This window comes from Scomber scombrus, chromosome 4 (genome assembly GCF_963691925.1).
Source record: "Scomber scombrus chromosome 4, fScoSco1.1, whole genome shotgun sequence".
Lineage (NCBI taxonomy): Eukaryota > Metazoa > Chordata > Actinopteri > Scombriformes > Scombridae > Scomber > Scomber scombrus.
In genome coordinates, this window is record NC_084973.1 from 23,807,075 (window position 1) to 23,824,296 (window position 17,222).

Consider the following 17,222-nt stretch of genomic DNA (forward strand, 5'->3'; position numbering starts at 1 on the left):
GACACTACAGACACATTAGCTGAGATACTACCCAATTCACATATGTTCTACATGTACCACAGAAACATTTTTGAGTTTGGTTTGTCAAGATGATCGAGGACTCGGCAGACAGTCAGGGTCCGGACTGCGGGTCTATATGCAACGAGTCTGCAGCTCTGCAGGGCCAGGGGCCACCCATGTTGGTCGACGCGTGGCTGGTGCCCACTTTCTTCGGCCTCATCATGCTGGTCGGCCTGGTCGGGAACTCACTGGTCATCCACGTGGTCACCAAACACCAGCAGATGAAGACGGTCACCAATATTTACATAGGTAACAATTCCAAAGCACAGTGAGTCCAACTGTGTTTTAAAGTCTTCTAGTTTGTTCAATGAAAGAAACGTTTCTGAGTTAATCATGAGCTGCAGTTTGATAGTGAAAGAAATGTGATGCTAAAAACAAGTTCAATGGGTTTATTGGGCTAAAATATGATATTCCTAAAAAAAACTGATTTTCCAAAGAAAAAAGAAGGATGATGAGAGAAATCATTCACTTTCTATTTCATATAAATATTTTTAAAAGTTGCAATATAAAATAAACTAATTTAAGTAATCTCTGCTACCAATCAGCACTGCCACCACAAATCATGTTCTCTTGGGTGATGGTGGTCTAAAAAGTCACACTTTGAATTGAAAAACTTAATAATTTCAGTAGTTTTTAAAGGCAGAAACTTCATTACCCTCCAGTTATTGGTACTGTCAATATTATTCATGATCTTTTTGTTTCTCCATCTCAGCTTTTTGTCCCTTTGAATGTGTCTCATCTCAACGCCGGCTCTCACAGAGATGTTTTCTGTTGAGGAATCACTGTTGGCGTTTGCTCTCTTCCAGTAAACCTGGCTACCACTGATATCCTTTTTCTTGTGTGCTGCGTCCCCTTCACCGCCACACTGTACCCACTGCCCAGCTGGATCTTTGGAGAGTTTATGTGCCGACTGGTGAACTACCTGCAGCAAGTGAGATGCACATGTGCACACACAAAACACACACAGGCCTGGAAATGCTAGAAAAAGTACGATGTTAACCATGCTACCATTGTCACTACCATCATGGCACTGACCAAAGCACCCGGCCATACAACTACTTAATAAAACATTTAAAAACTGACCTAGTATTTCAAATATTTTCATTTCTATATTTCCTGGCAGGACTGATAACCATCATGTACCATTTACCATGTATGTGTTTCAGGTGACTGCACAGGCAACATGTATCACTCTGTCAGCCATGAGTGTGGACCGCTGCTATGTGACTGTCTACCCTCTGCAGTCATTACGACATCGGACCCCATGCATGGCTCTGGCTGTTTCTGTGTCCATCTGGATTGGTATGACACAAACGCACCTCACTCACATTCACAACAATACATTTAGAGAGAAGATGGAGATTTGCCATTTCCACACAATTAGTGAAACCTATTATGAACATCATGCTCTCAGTTACACAATAATTCTCCCCCTCTTCTCTCCAGGCTCCTTCCTTTTGTCGATTCCTGTGGCGGTGTACCAGCGTCTGGAGGCGGGATACTGGTTTGGTCCTCAGACCTATTGCAGTGAGGTCTTCCCTTCAGCCCACCTCCAGAGAGCCTTCATCATCTATAGCTTCCTGGCTGTCTACCTCCTGCCATTGCTCACCATCACTGCCTGTTATGCCTTCATGCTGAAGCGCATGGGCCAGACCAGCGTGAATCCCATTGACAGTAGCTACCAAGTAAGAGAAAGATATGGAGATAGTGTTTATTTCACATGCATTTTTCTTTTACCTTATTAACTCCACAGAAAATTGTATATGTTTGATAGTTTTGATCATTACAATGCTTCTGTATCTCCAGCTTCAGGCTCAGGTAGAACGGGCAACAGCAGTGCGGGCAAGAGTCTCTCGTATGGTGGTGGTGATGGTGGCCCTGTTCCTCATCTGCTGGGGCCCCATTCAGGTCTGCATTCTACTGCAAACGTTTGGCTTCCGCAGTTATGTTCTCTACAAGGTATCTATCTATCTATCTATCTATCTATCTATCTATCTATCTATCTATCTATCTATCTATCTATCTATCTATCTATCTATCTATCTATCTATCTATCTATCTATCTATCTATCTATCTATCTATCTATCTATCTATATATCTATCTATCTATCTATCTATCTATCTATCTATCTATCTATCTATCTATCTATCTATCTATCTATCTATCTATCTATCACGTCAGTTTTTTACAAACATGGTTTCTATCATATTAGATAGTTTTTATTACAGTGCTTTACATAAAGGTTTAAAATGTTGCTTTTAAATTTGTTTTATATAAGTTATTGAAAATATAAAAAGGGGTGTGTCACACCATGAGAGATAGCTGTGATTGATAGTCGCTCCCAAACTCAAACTAAAGTCTCAGTAGCATTTCTGGCAATTTGTCTTAGGTTTTTATTACAATGATGCAGATCTCGACTCTCTTTCAGGCAGGCATGTTGAATGACACGAATGAGCTGACTGATGCTTTTTTTCTGAAACGTTAACACAGTTCGATACCCTACATTTAATTCTGTCCAAATTGTGCCTTCACAGCTGAAGATTTGGGGTCATTGTATGTCTTACTCCAACTCCTCTGTCAACCCGCTTGTTTACGCCTTCATGGGTAACAACTTCAGAAAGGCCTTCAAGCACGCCTTCCCTGCCGTGTTTCTGTGGCGTACGCGGCGGAGAGTCAGGGTAGGCAACATGGACACGGAGGAAGGGGCAGAGATGGATCATCAGACACCCAAAGGAGAAGCAGAGATGCACTTTCTTTCATCTGGGTCCTAAAGGCCACGCTAGGCATTTGGACACTGTGGACTCATTGTTTATTTATAGTTTGTTCTGGAGATGAGAGCAGTCTGTAGCACCCGTGTACATGTGTGCATGTGAATGTGCACACACATACACAGATTACATACAATATACACAGAAAAAAGAAACATTTTAGATCAAATTGCCTGACAGATAGTTCCACTTTGAGTATTGTGGCACAGTGTGGGCTCAATAGAAAGTACTGTACTAAAAACACCTGTAAGTGACAGGTTTTAACACACACACACACACACACACACACACACACACACACACACACACACACACACACACACACACACACACACACACACACACACACACACACACACACACACACACACACACACACACACACACATGGAGGAGCAATGGCTGTCATGTGACCTCTTAAAACAAACCAGTCAGGTGCCTCTCGTGACCTCCACAAGCTGCTGAAATACAATTATCTCTGTCACATTTTTTAGCTTAGCTGGACTGATGCAATCAGTTCCACTGGATGTCAAAATGTTGAGCTCCTTTCTTTATATCAGCATCTTTCAAGAAGGTAAAGTAAACTGTAAAGGCAATATTGCTTCTTGATCGTAACTCTTGATTGTGTCTGCATCCTTTATGGACAGCAGCCCTGTTGGACATAGATGTTTAAAAGTGTTCAAAAAAGAAATATAGAAAAGAAAGTCTCCACATTTAGTAACTGTGGTGTACATTTTTGTGGCCTTGAACTCATATGTGAACTCATTACACAACTAATCAGTCAGTTTTGTGACTGTTTTTCAATGTTATCTTTTGTGTACTTTATTTGTTTATTACCTTTTTTTTTTTTTTTTTTTACAGATGTTCTTTCTGGCCTGTATGGAGATTGTGTTTTATCTTTGTGCAGTCTATGGCTACAGTTACATGGTTTTTCTAGTAAATAGTAGCTACAGAATCCCTCATGAACAGCTATTTAGTTGCTGAACAGGCATTTACAGATGTGTTACACATGGGGCAAAAGCTTGCACACTCACTCACACAGACACACTCATAGACATCAAACCATGGTCACTTTTGGGGACATTTCACGGAGACTTACCCTAACCATCACCACTACTGGCTAAACCTAACCCTTACCCTTAACCACTGACCCACAACTTTTTCCCAAATGGGGACACCGCTTTTTTCAAACAATCCTTAATTAATTGGTCCTAAATCTGAAATTTGTCCCCATAAGTAACCTGTAACATACAACCATGTCAGTTTTTGCAAATATATTACTAAATAAATTATTTAGGATCATGCTGTGCCTGTTTTTCCTCTTGTGCATGTTGGAATTTTTTTTTTTTTCTAAAGCAGAAAATATGCTTCTGTTCCTGTGCAGGTACCTACAAGTACTGTGGATTTACGACAATACATGGGATTAAGAAGTCTGTTTACATTCCTGGAAAATAAATCCAATTAATTAAATACATTACAAACTAAATGATATAAAGAGTCAGTGTGTTTCTCATGGTTTTGTTATTTAGCTCAGTGTTGGGTGTTTTGAACTATAAGAAAACCTCTGCGCTTACCCAGAAATTTAAGTGCCGACCAGCACTGATAGTGAAATGTCCGAATTCCTGCAGGTTTTAGGGCTGATTGATTTATTGGTGATTGAATACCTATGATATAAAGAGTCAAAGGATACAATATTACCTAAGAATTAGGTAAGTGAAAGATCAAGTCACTGTATAATTTGTAATCAACTTTCCTTTCAATGCCTCAATTCCGTTGATTATTTTGTCTGTAAGGTTATTTAAATACATTTTCAAGTTATTATTGTCATTTCAACACATTGTACAAGTGAAAGAATGAAATTCACATGATTTGGGCAACAACACATTTTAATGAATAAAAAAGTATAAATATAAATAAATATATATATATATATATAATATAAAAATAAAGTATAAATGAAAAAAGTACTATAGAAAGTACCAATGACAGTATTGTTGCAGTTATATATCTTAATTTGTGTTTAAATAACTTTTAAGTTGCTGGATCTGTTCATCTGTCTGTTTCCTTGTGGCGTGACAGAGGAGCCAATCGGTTCACATCTATATTGATTTTCACCAATGATAACCAAACAGACATGTGACACCAGCCAATGAAGTGGCTGGCTGGGCTTTTGGTGCTCGTGCTGCCTTCAAGTTATGTCGGAGATTTCAGCACTTCTGCAGCGAGGACATGAAACAATCAAATAAAATGTAAAATGCAGTAAATAACCTACAAACTGAACATGAATGCTGCATTACAACAGATCACTTTTGTACTCAAATACACAAAGAGACATGAATGAACATGGCAGCTATGAACAAGCAAACTAAAGCAGCTTTAACACTCCTGCAGATGGCACACTTGTCAAAATTATAAAAGACTTACTCTCCTTGCCGAGTAGTGGCATGCTGAACTGATATTGTGTATGCTTATCATAATGAGTTAATGTCTGGCATGCTGGATGGATTGGCACAAGCTATCTTACATCTCTGACATCCCCTCCTTCACCTTCAGATCCCTTAAATCTACTGGCCAATCACTGCTAATACTCATCTATTTTCTTTAGCATTTAAATTGTCATTACAAAGATAAGTCATACTCTATTTATTTGTTTTTCTTGTCTGTGTTTTTATTTGTAACTCTCATATCTTTGTAAAGCATTTGGTGACAATTTATTATTTTCAATGGAGCTCTAACAATAAATTGAACTGATTTTTTTTGTCTTTGTAACACTTTTTTGTTTTTAATACATTAAATATTGGAATAAATCTTGATATGTTTGTTTTCATATTGAGAAAAAGTTTATATCACAGAAAAAAAAGCTCTGTAACAAAATGTGGAAAATGATCTACTTCATTACCATTACACTGCACTACATGGTATAAATGACAATTATTTCAATTTCCTAAATTCAAATGTTTTTTTCATGTCTTAAATCAACAGTATCCAACAACAAACAGCCTCTCATTACATCCCAAATGGATATAAACAATGATAATATGTAAAAAAATAAATAAATGACATAAAAATGTAATGGAAAGATGGACATTTTTCAAATCATTTTTCTCTTGGTTTTAGGTGTTATTTTGTGAGTGGGATTAATATATAAATGCCCTTTTTATACATTAAACCAGAAACAAAACACACAAAAAACAGTTAAATTACGGATTATTAAAAATATTGCCACAATATTATTGTATTTGTAGAGATAAACAATAAACTAACAAACTAGCAAGTGTTTACAGATATATTTAAATGTGTTTGCCAATTGTGTAATTGTTAACCAGAAGTACGAGCTTACTAGGAGCACCTGAACGCAACATATTACACACTAGTGCAGGAGGAGAGCAGCAGCAGGAGTCAGGAGAGGAAATCATTCATATCGCTGAATCCAAAGGAGACAACAGCTACCAGTTAAAGAGAGAGAAACATTTTCTTTTTTATCATGGAAGAGAAAAAAACCATCAACTTCGGCGCTGGGCCCGCAAAACTCCCCCAATCCGTAAGTTTAGATCCTGTTTCTTTGCGTAACTTTAATTATCTGAGAAAAGCTGTAGAGGAAAGTGGCAGGTATACTGTCTCAAATGAGAAATGTGACTTTTATTAAGAGATTTTCAGTAGTTTTTTTCCGCAGATGCATGATTGTGAGTCAAACTTTCATGGGTTTTCTAAGGTGTTGTCATTCTTGTTTTTACGTGACGTGCAAAATTCAGACTTTACAGGTTCACTGCAAATCTGCTTTTTCGAGACTCATATGTGAGAAAATGACTGCAAGCATGTCGGCTTGGCGTTTGTCAGCCTCTCCAACTGGCTGAAAACACAGCGTTGAGTTGCATCAGCCTCATTCATTCATGTGGAAAAACCTGCTCCTTTGTGCCTCGCTGCCAGGAGAAGACACAGCCTCTAGATGGCAGAAAAACACATTCAAATAAATCACGGCTCACACTAAAAAAAAAACCCGAAACTTACACAACAACTTTTACACAGCTGTCATGTAACCTACAGCTAGATAAAAGCACCAATTGAATCTTGTTTTACTCGCACCTTCTGCTAAAACCAGTCAGGTCTTGAAAATGTAACATATTATCAGTGGTGGAAAGTAACTAAGTACATTTACTCCAGTGCTTCTGTACACTTTTGAGGTGCATGTACTTTATTTGAATATTTCCATTTGATGCTTCTTTACACTTCCACTCCACTACATTTCAGAGGGACATATTGTACTTTCTACTCCACTACATTGATATGACAGCTTTAGTTACTTTTGTATGTCTTACAAAAAGCAGTGTGTGTAGTTAGTGCCACATTTCAGGTGTATGAGTTGTTAACAGCTCCACCAAATAGTGATTTTCCCTCTAAACTTCTCACATGGTTTCATTTCAATAAATGTTCAAATGATCCAATATTTCACCAAAAATCAAAGATTATAGAAAAAAATAAAAAACCGAAAACAGATTTGTGTATCACAACTTTTGTTTATTCTTCTTTCCTCTCCCATTAATCATCTCTGACATCTGTTGCAGGTGCTGCGTCAAGCACAGAAGGAGCTCCTGAACTACAGCAGCCTCGGTATCAGTGTTCTTGGTAAGCTGATGTTGACAGACTTTCAGAGTGAGGTGTGTGGGTTGATTTAATCAGCTGTGATTACTCTGAGGTCGTTTTTTGTGTGTGGAAATTGCATCATTGTTCTTTTCTGACAGTAACAGACACATGAAGAAACACATTTCATATATTTCATAAACACTGTCTAGTGTGTTCGTCATGTGAGTTGAAGTTGCCTCTCAACCGTCTTGTCTGCCTTTTAAAGTTAATCTGAGATCACTTGGGTCATAACTGGTTAAAGCATGACAGTGTTATTAAATAAAAATGTTTCTGACTTTCAATGTTTTCATTCAAACCAGAGATGAGCCATCGATCGCCAGACTTTAACAAAATCCTGAACAAAACCGAGACTCTCATGCGGGAGTTGTTGTAAGTACCTCTTTGTGGATTTAATACTTCTATAATCCTCTTCACTCCTCTTTTCTGTAAAGAAAGAAAGAAAGGTGCCATAGAGTGGTACACTGGGCTGTAGCCTTGTCATACTACTTCAAAACCAGGGTGTTAAAACATACTATTCTCAAAGCATACCTGTACAAAATATATGGATAATGCACTTTTATTAAACAGATAGCACCTTCATCTTGTTATCAGGAATCCCAGGAAGATTACTGACCTTCTTTTAATCCTATTTTTAGTTTGAACATCCTCACTACACCATGGTGACCTTTTAAACTTGCATGGCTAGTAATGCAGAATAATTTTATAGGGTAACACACAATTACCCATAACACATGCTAGTAAGATTCAGGGAAGAATTAATAATTACCTGTGCACTCACTCTCTTGTTCTTGCAAGTGTTTTTTTTCTTTCCTTCTTGTGTGGGATCAGTTTCTGATTCCCGTGTGTCCACATGTTAGCTCGATGATGGCTGAATGCCAAACAGGTTTTAGGTGAGTTTTCACCAACGTGGTGTTTGTCAGACACAAAGGTGTGTTACTCCACGTGGTTATTACTGTAAGATTCATCAGGGAGGAGCTGATTTTGAAAGTTTTCATAATACTTTTCCAAACCAAATCCAGCTCTTCTAGTGAGGAGAAAAGATGCAGGCTACAGTACTCTTTTGTATGATTATTTTGAGGGTTTATTTCAGCATTATAAAAACTAAACTAAAAGGTTGAGTGAGTTTTTATAACTCTTCCTCTCTAAGTGTAGTGAAATAGTTCATCATATTATGTGTGACAATGTTGGTGGTGTGGAAACTGGTAAAGCCAGATGTGTGTGTGGGTTTAAACATTTTTTTTTTTAAAGCCTTCTTTCTTTAAAGAGACACTAACCAGTCAATTATAATCTACTTTTTAAACTGTATACATTGTGTGTTTTTATTGACTTTTCAACTTAAGTCAGTTAGGCGTAGGTCTTTGCAGTTAGCTCAATCAGTACGAATTTTGTCTTTTAGGCAAGGCAAGTTCATTTTTATAGAATCTTTCAACAACAACGCAATTTAAAAAAAAAAAAAAAAAAAAAAACTTTACATGACACATATAAGGCACCAAACGAAATGCCAAAGAAACAACACATTATAAAGAGATATTTATAGAAAAAATACAAATAAGCTAAAACTGAATAAGGCAGATAAAACAGGAGAATAAAAAATCACAGTGCAGACTGGACACCACAGTGACTCACTATCACCTCTTGAGGTGCAAATGAAGTCTTTAACACAGTGACCTTTGTCTACACAGAGATATCCCGGACAACTACAAGGTGATGTTCCTGCAGGGCGGCGGGTCTGGACAGTTCAGCGCTGTTCCTCTCAACCTGATCGGCCTGAAGGAGGACAAGTGCGCTGATTACCTCGTGACTGGCACCTGGTCGGCCAAAGCTGCAAAAGAAGCGGAAAAATACGGCAAAGTCAACGTTGTTCACCCGAAGTTGGATGGTTACACAAGTGAGTGTATGTGTGTGTGAATGAAAACTACCAATGAATGAACACAGTAACTGCCATACTGCCATTTCATTTCTTCGGTGACATGAAGACTTATAATTACTTTTCTGTGTTTTAAAATTCAGTAAAATTATCGTTACTCACTCACAAAATAGTGTTGGCTCTCGTGAGTCAGTTATTGTCATTCATGTTGCATTAGGACGGTGCCTCCGCAGAATTTGGCTGAGTGTCAAAGGCTGTTGCGTAATAAACAATAGGGCTGAATACCAATGAAAGACTCTGGTATGCCTACAGTCTTTCCACATGGTTGTGTTTGATTAGAGTTTTCAGTGGGGCTCTTCTTTATCCTAATGTGATAAGGCAGCTTTACAGTGTTATTTCTATTTAATTTGATATGTGAATTTTATATAATTTTATCTGTTAAAAGATAAAAAGAACACAACACAAAATCTAAATATGTTGCTCCTCTTCACTCGGTCCCCAGACAGGCCGGTTTGTATTGAAGAACATTCTTCACAGTCTGCGATCACCAGAAAGAGGAGTCTCTCATTTACAGCCTGCAATTTTTCCTTTTTCGCACTTACTCCTGCAAACACATCTGGATTTTACTGCATCTGCCAAATGGCCGGTGGAAACCAAATGCTCGAGGTAGCATATATATGGCAGTGGTTCATTTTTAAAAGAGGATTAGATTTGAAAATAACCACAAACTGGTATGAGGCAGGCGAGATGTGAAGTCTACCGTCTTATATATTCATGGAAGATATGAATACATCCTACATAAGAAATTCAAGAGCACATGCACAGTTTTTAATCTCTTTTGTGCTGTTGTTTTCTCCAGAAATCCCCGACCCTAGCAGCTGGACCCTGAACCCCTCAGCCTCCTACGTGTACTACTGCTGTAACGAGACGGTCCATGGCGTGGAATACAACTTCACACCGGAAACAAACGGAGTGGTCCTCGTCAGCGACATGTCCTCCAACTTCCTGTCCCGACCTGTGGATGTGTCCAAGGTGAAGTGAAGAATGATACTGTATAAAACACTCAAAGCACCTTTTTATTTCTCCCCAAATTTCCCAGATAATTTGCGCCAAGAGTGTTTGATCTTTATAATCCCCAAAAGAGAAATTTGATTGGCTAAAGGGCATCCAAGTCAGGGCCTACATGAGCATGTGAGGATGTAAAACAACTTATTTTCTTTTTCCACCTTTTTTTTTATTGTATAGTTTGGTCTGATTTTTGCCGGTGCTCAGAAGAACGTGGGTTGCGCCGGGGTCACTGTGGTCATTGTGCGAGAAGACTTGTTAGGTCACGCACTGAAAGAGTGTCCCATCGTCCTGGACTACAAGGTGCAGGCTGAAATGAACTCCCTGTACAACACACCACCTTGTTTCAGGTACTGACACTCTATTTTCACTTTTAGAGGTTCCTCTGTTTCTTGCAGATTGATGTAAAGACACATTATATTTATTTAACAATCAATATAATATTATATCAATCAATATAATATATAAACCCTAATTTCTAACTTAAATCTACGGTAAGAATAATAAGAGAAAACACTAATAATCTCCCTCATCACCGTGTGTTTGTGTTGCTCAGTATCTACATTATGAGTCTGGTCCTGGAGTGGATCAAGAACAACGGTGGCAGCGCCGCCATGGAAACACTCAACAAGCAGAAGTCCTCCTTGATTTACGACATCATCAACGGGTCTAATGGTTTCTATGTGTAAGTATAGCAAACTTTTCAGTGATGGATGCTATAATTACGGGAAACAGTAAAAAAAAAAGTCAAAACCTTCTGGGAAATTTAACACACTGTGAAACTTTAGTGCCAGTCCAGATCAGATTGAGTCTATTAGACCTTAATCTACATTTATGGATACACTTAGGGAAGAATTTTTTGCAAGTGCCACCCATTTAAAAGGTGGATGATGTAATACAACTTATGAATAAAATAAAGTAATAGCTCAGGGGGCTCACTCAGACAGCACATAACAATGACAACAACAAAAGACCGCATTGCAATAAGGAGCATTCTCAAAGTCAGTCAGGTCTAATAGCGTGCCCCCAAAGTCCTCAATATTGTTGTGACTGAGGCCTGGTCTGCAGCAGTTGATAGATAGACCAGTAAGTGACCTCTTCGCAGAAAATGTTAGCCCAAACCAAAACTATTATTGTGCAATCAAAGACGCATACAGCAACATATCTGTGTTGCTATATTTTTATATGCCAGTGCTATTCTAGTGTTTCTGTTTATTAATCACTTCACTTTGAACAATTGTTGCCTTCTTCTGTATACTTATTTTATTATGAAAAAGTTTTATTTCTGACACAAAATCAAATTAAGGTAAAAATGAAAAATGTGAGAATTTGACAGTATGTTTTGTGTGTGTTTGAGCACTCAAATCAGGCTCAGCATATATACAATAAAACGATTCATCTTAAAAGGAATATTTTATTTATGATTTAGAAGTGAGAGAGCTTTCCCTTTCCAGGCTTATTTCACACTTAAGTTATCATTATGACACCCGAGATTGTGCTGAAGCCATCCATCACAGTACTTTTGGCAACGCTAGTGTATTCATCACAAACAGCACCGATAGAACTTTAACTCTATGTCTACCCTAAACCTCCGGTCCCCTTGAATTATGTTTCCATGTGTATTAACCTTTATGGGTTTTTTTTAGAGCTTGACTATGTTAATTAAACTAAAACTGATTACATTGAAGTGACTGTCATGTCTGTCCACCTGTCCAGGTGTCCAGTAGACCCGGCTTGTCGAAGCCGCATGAATGTACCATTTCGCGTGGGGAAGAAGGAGGGAGATGAGGCCCTGGAGAAGAAGTTTCTGGAAGGGGCATCCAAACGTGGAATGATATCACTGAAAGGACACAGGTTAGAGTTTTTTCACTGTTCAAAACAAACAATCCATATCTCGTTTTTAAATGAAAAGAAAATATGTCTGCAAGCGCTCTGAGGCGGAGCTAGGCTACTTCCTATTGGTTAATAGCTGGGTTTCATAAGATTTCATAAGACCTCAAACCTTTAAATTTGTCTCCCCCTTCAGGTCAGTTGGAGGAATTCGTGCATCTCTGTACAACGCTGTAACACTGGAGGACACTGAAGCTCTGGCTGCGTACATGAAAGAGTTCCTTAAAGAACATCAATAGAAGAGGTCAGGCTAACAGTCAGCCGGCCTTTCCTTTACAGTTTCAACAAAACTGTGGTTTACTTCTTCTAGTTTCAGATCCATGTTGGATCTGGAAAGTGCACCTTTAGACAAGTGTTTTGTAATACCCTTTCATTGTTCCTAATAAGCTTTAACCACTACCACTTTTTTCAGTCATTTCTTAGTTACATCTGTGTTTCAGAGAAGTAATATCTTTATGAACTTGTCGACTAACAGTGCTTTGATGTAAATACTGTAGGTAATTCCTGTTACTTGTTCAAAAAATGTTTACATTCCAGTAAATCTTTGGTAATACCTATATTTTGCAGTGTCAGTTCTTGTCTCAACTGCTGTTATACAAGTGTCCACAGTGAAAATGAATATAAGATCCTGACTGTTGAGAAGAGAGCTAACAACCGAAGTAAGCTGTGTGTGAGGGATTGAGTTAAGAATAGTTCATTTATGTCTATTATTTGAAAACATGTTCACTTCTGTAAAAATCAAAATCACTTCTTCAATCCTGACAGAGGATTGCTTTATCCTCAAAACGAAAGATCCAAAATGATCAAATGATCATGACAAATTTATCTTTCAATTTGTTAATAGTTTGGCTCAATAAATCCAAAAAAGAGAGAAGCAGAAAATTATCACATTTGATAAGCTGAAACCATCAAATGCAAGTGTTGTTGATTTATTTTAATGTTGATCGCTCTAGTGTTTGTGGTGTCCCATTTTGTGTTATTAATATCACCAAAAGTTGACTTACAAGATAGAAGCAATAGAATGATTGGATGGCTGTATATCTCTTTCCAGAAGTATTTTATTTTTTTCTGTTGTCTTGGGTTGGTAGCAGAAATCACACAGAGGGATGTCTGAATATCTGGGTTTAAAAAAAAAAACTACATTGCATGACCAAATAGAAATAAGTGAGAAAATGCTATTATTGAATTTGGGTGAAGTGCCCCTTTAATCAGCTCCTATTATCGACTAGTGAGCAGCTAAAGGCCAAATCTAGGTAACTCCCACACTTAAAATGATTGTGGCTTTATAGTCATAATATGTAATACAATCATTTTCTAATCAGCTCTAGCAATTTGTCTTTAGTCTGTGAGGTTCAGCAGTCACTTCCCACAGCTTCACTGACAGCAGGGGGGCATAATGGTTTCATGGTGAGAGAGGCCCTCCTCCATCTGGACATCCAGAGGCCAGCTCCCTGCTGAATTTGCCCCACTGAGGCAACTTCTTCAGCAGGACACTGCAGCTATACCAGCTCGTGGAGCACTGAACTGTGTCTAACCCTGACCTTTGACCTCCTCATAGAGGAAAAATTGTAGTTGATCATATATCCAGTCCTTACAGGTCACCAAAAATGCATTGTATAGGCTGTGTAGGTGACTTTCACAAATCATTTTTAATGAAAAAAGGATTGTATGGCGTGTGAATGGGGTTAAATGTGTGTGTTAACTTTTATTTTGTGATTCAGCCTTACCCTGCATCTCATCTCGAGCCCCTCCACAGTCTGTTTCATGTTTCAGCAGCACTTTATTTATGAAGAGGTAGAGTTTTAAGCCTCTAATCAAGTCAAGTCAAGTCAATTTTATTTATAATGTGCCAAATCACAACAGAAGTAATCTCAGGACTATTCTCACACAGAGCAGGTCTAGACCGTTATTTATAGAGACCCAACATTCCCCCATGAGCAAGCACTTGGCAACAGCAGCAAGGAAAAACCCCCCTTTAACAGGAAAAACCTCAAGTAGGACTGCGCGCTGGGTGGGCAGCCATCTAACCCTAACCCTGACCTCCGCCTTGACCTCTGTGGCTTATGAATCCTTCAAAAAGCCACCAGATAAAAAACATCAAATCCTTCTGAACAGTATAATAAAATAGCTTACTTGAACATGCTTAACATTATAATTTATGAATGACCTTTATTCATTATGCATATGATTGGTTCAGCTTGTGAACACAGACTGTTTGTCCATCTACATGTTCTTCAGGTGGTATTGGATGGCTTTGCTCAGCTTTGCTCTAAAGAGATGATAAATGGGAGACTAGCAACTCAGTTTTATAGTTCACTTTTTTTTTCATAAATAAATGCTGTTCATTTTTGCATATTTTAATTGCCAGCAGGCTTGTCTCAGCACTCACAATTTAGAAATGTGTCCTTTAATTGCAGCTTTTTCCTGCTGTGTTTACAGACATGACGATAATTGTTTTCGGTGGATTCGTATAAACTATAAAGGTCTCAAATAAGACATACCGGGGTGGCAGGGTCCTCGTAACAGAGTGTATGATTTGGTTTATATGTATATTCAAAATATATGCAAGCAGTTTTCTGTTGTAATGACCTGAACATAACAACAAGATACCCAAATATTAAAGTCTCAGCTACATTTGCTGTGATTCTGCTGCTAACATCCTTTAATACAACATAAAAATTCAAGATGTTTTTGCTTCAAATGACCACTAGGTGGAAGTATTCATCAAGAAATCTATGTTTACAAAACTTTGAGGTGGATTTTTCTCCCAGCAAATGGGGCTTTGACCGCCTTTGCAAAGATGTCTGATTCTACTCACCCGCACCACCTGACTTCTCTATCCAGTGATGCTTTATGGGCTCGACATTTTGATCAAATCATGTCGGCAAAGCATATACATAAACAGAGTAATAACATATGGTAAATAATATATAATACTGATATAGAATTCTAATAATATAATGTATGTAGAGTACAATCGTAATTGATAATGTAAATACTTGATTCAAAAAAAGAAAGGAGGAAAATTCAGAATACTGTTTCTCGTTCTCTCACTTGCTCACACACACACACACACACACACACACACACACACACACACACACACACACACACACACACACACACACACACACACACACACACACACACACACACACACACACACACACACACACACACACTGACTGGTGTGGTTTCCTCTGATAAGGTCAACTCACCACCACAGGCAAAGGGTCCTCAAGTGAAGAGCAGGATCAGCATCCTCTCTGAAAACACATATCCACCTCATAATGTTTGGACAGAAAAAACATCCTCCAAATGTTTAGAGCTCAGCACAATTCACATTTTGCTTCCTATCAATCCTCAGCGTTTTCTTTTGATAGATATTGAGGAAAATGTAACCGTGTCAGACACAAAACAGCAAGTTGTTTATAGTTATTGTCGCTGCAGCAGGTGATTTATTTCACTTTCCAGGAGCTGGGCATCTTAGATGATTACCAGACTTTTGTGAAAATGCTATTACTGTGATATTAATAGAGTTTAAGATGGACTGTTTTGTCAATTCTTTTATCTTTCATGCTTTATAACACCATCAGTGCATGAAAGGGTAGGTATGGGTGGCATAAATGGAGTTCGAGCTATTTAAGCTGGCAGCCTTTTTCAGCTTAGCATCTATATTATGCAGCAGCCCACTTTTACAGAAGCAGTATCCTTAAAGTACTATTTCCCATTATCTTTCTCATAGATTTAATATACCTCTTGAAAAATATCTATATAGCAGGTAATCATAAATTGTAACCTCTAAAACTGACTCATTTTGGCTCTGCTCAGGACTATCTTACTTTCATTTTGAAATATAATGAAAAAAAAACATGCTATCTTCTATCAGAGAAGGACACATGGTAAAGTAAATCTAGGGGTTATTATTTTATATAACATCCCACATGATTCTTTCCAAAAAGTAATTTTGGCTGTTAGCAAATATCAATACCAAGAGCAGGGGAGAAAGTCTGAATGTTGGTGTTGACTGTGGATCCCTCGGGCGGGAAATGTTGGACCTGCTGCGAAGGTTTGTGTGCCCATAGATAAAAATGTTCTGCCAGAGTGAGGTATTGCTTCAAGCCAGATGAATCTTCTGTTAGTACAATAAGACATAACCTCATCATTTCTTTAACATTTATACATATCTTCAACTTTCTGAAGCTGAAATCTCTCAGTAACAGCTTGTCTTAGCTCATGGTCATCTTCAGCTATGGGCTTGAAAGCCTTCATGTTTAGAGGGAACTTTGGCATCACACTCACTGTGGTGTGCATTTAGTCTCAGTATCAATGAACGTTTCTTCACAGGGTAAATCTGAGCTCCTTCACTTCCATCTTTACTGTAGCCCGATTAGGTGGCTCCTCTCCAGTGTCCAGAGGCTTGAGACTCTGCAAATTCAGCAGCTGCCTCTTCACAGATGGCTCCACTATTTTAGTTTGTGCCCTGTGTGTTTTTGGCTCGGCTCCTAGCTTTACTGACGTCTCTCGACGCCCTGCTTCGAAATAGGAAGTGGACATCTGCTGTCACCAAGTATTGTACTTGATTATCACTTTCAGGTACTTGTGCTTTACTTGAGTATTCATTATGTGCTGCTTTATTTCTCCACTTCACTATATTTAAGAGAAAATATCATAGTTTTTCCTCCACTACGTCTACTTGACAGATATAGCAATGTTGCAGATTTTTTTTTACATTCAAACATGTGTTCAGCTGAAAATATGATGAATTGTAGAAAATTAAACATTCTGAAAGAGGCTACCCTGTATTGTGAGTTATTGTTACTTTTGATACTTTAAGTATATTTTATTGACAACAATCATTTTAACATTTTCAGTGCAGTACTTTTACTTGTAATTGAGTATTGTTTTATGGCTATTTTTACTATTAAA

At 38.1% G+C, this 17,222-nt stretch overlaps 2 protein-coding genes across 2 annotated transcripts; both read left to right on the forward strand.

Annotated features, from left to right (window-relative positions):
- Positions 1-89: 89 nt before the first annotated feature.
- kiss1rb (KISS1 receptor b) lies at positions 90-2,833 on the forward strand. Its single transcript, XM_062417220.1, has 6 exons — positions 90-309; positions 867-991; positions 1,227-1,362; positions 1,507-1,745; positions 1,867-2,019; positions 2,597-2,833. Exons 1-6 carry the CDS (start codon positions 90-92, stop codon positions 2,831-2,833), a joined length of 1,110 nt encoding a protein of 369 aa, XP_062273204.1.
- A 3,412-nt stretch (positions 2,834-6,245) lies between these two features.
- On the forward strand, positions 6,246-12,779 carry psat1 (phosphoserine aminotransferase 1). The gene is made up of 9 exons (XM_062418060.1): positions 6,246-6,371; positions 7,393-7,453; positions 7,771-7,840; positions 9,154-9,359; positions 10,198-10,370; positions 10,584-10,753; positions 10,960-11,088; positions 12,120-12,257; positions 12,430-12,779. The coding sequence occupies exons 1-9, from the start codon at positions 6,315-6,317 to the stop codon at positions 12,530-12,532; spliced, it is 1,107 nt and encodes a 368-aa protein (XP_062274044.1). The 5' UTR covers positions 6,246-6,314; the 3' UTR covers positions 12,533-12,779.
- The last annotated feature ends 4,443 nt before the right edge of the window (positions 12,780-17,222 follow it).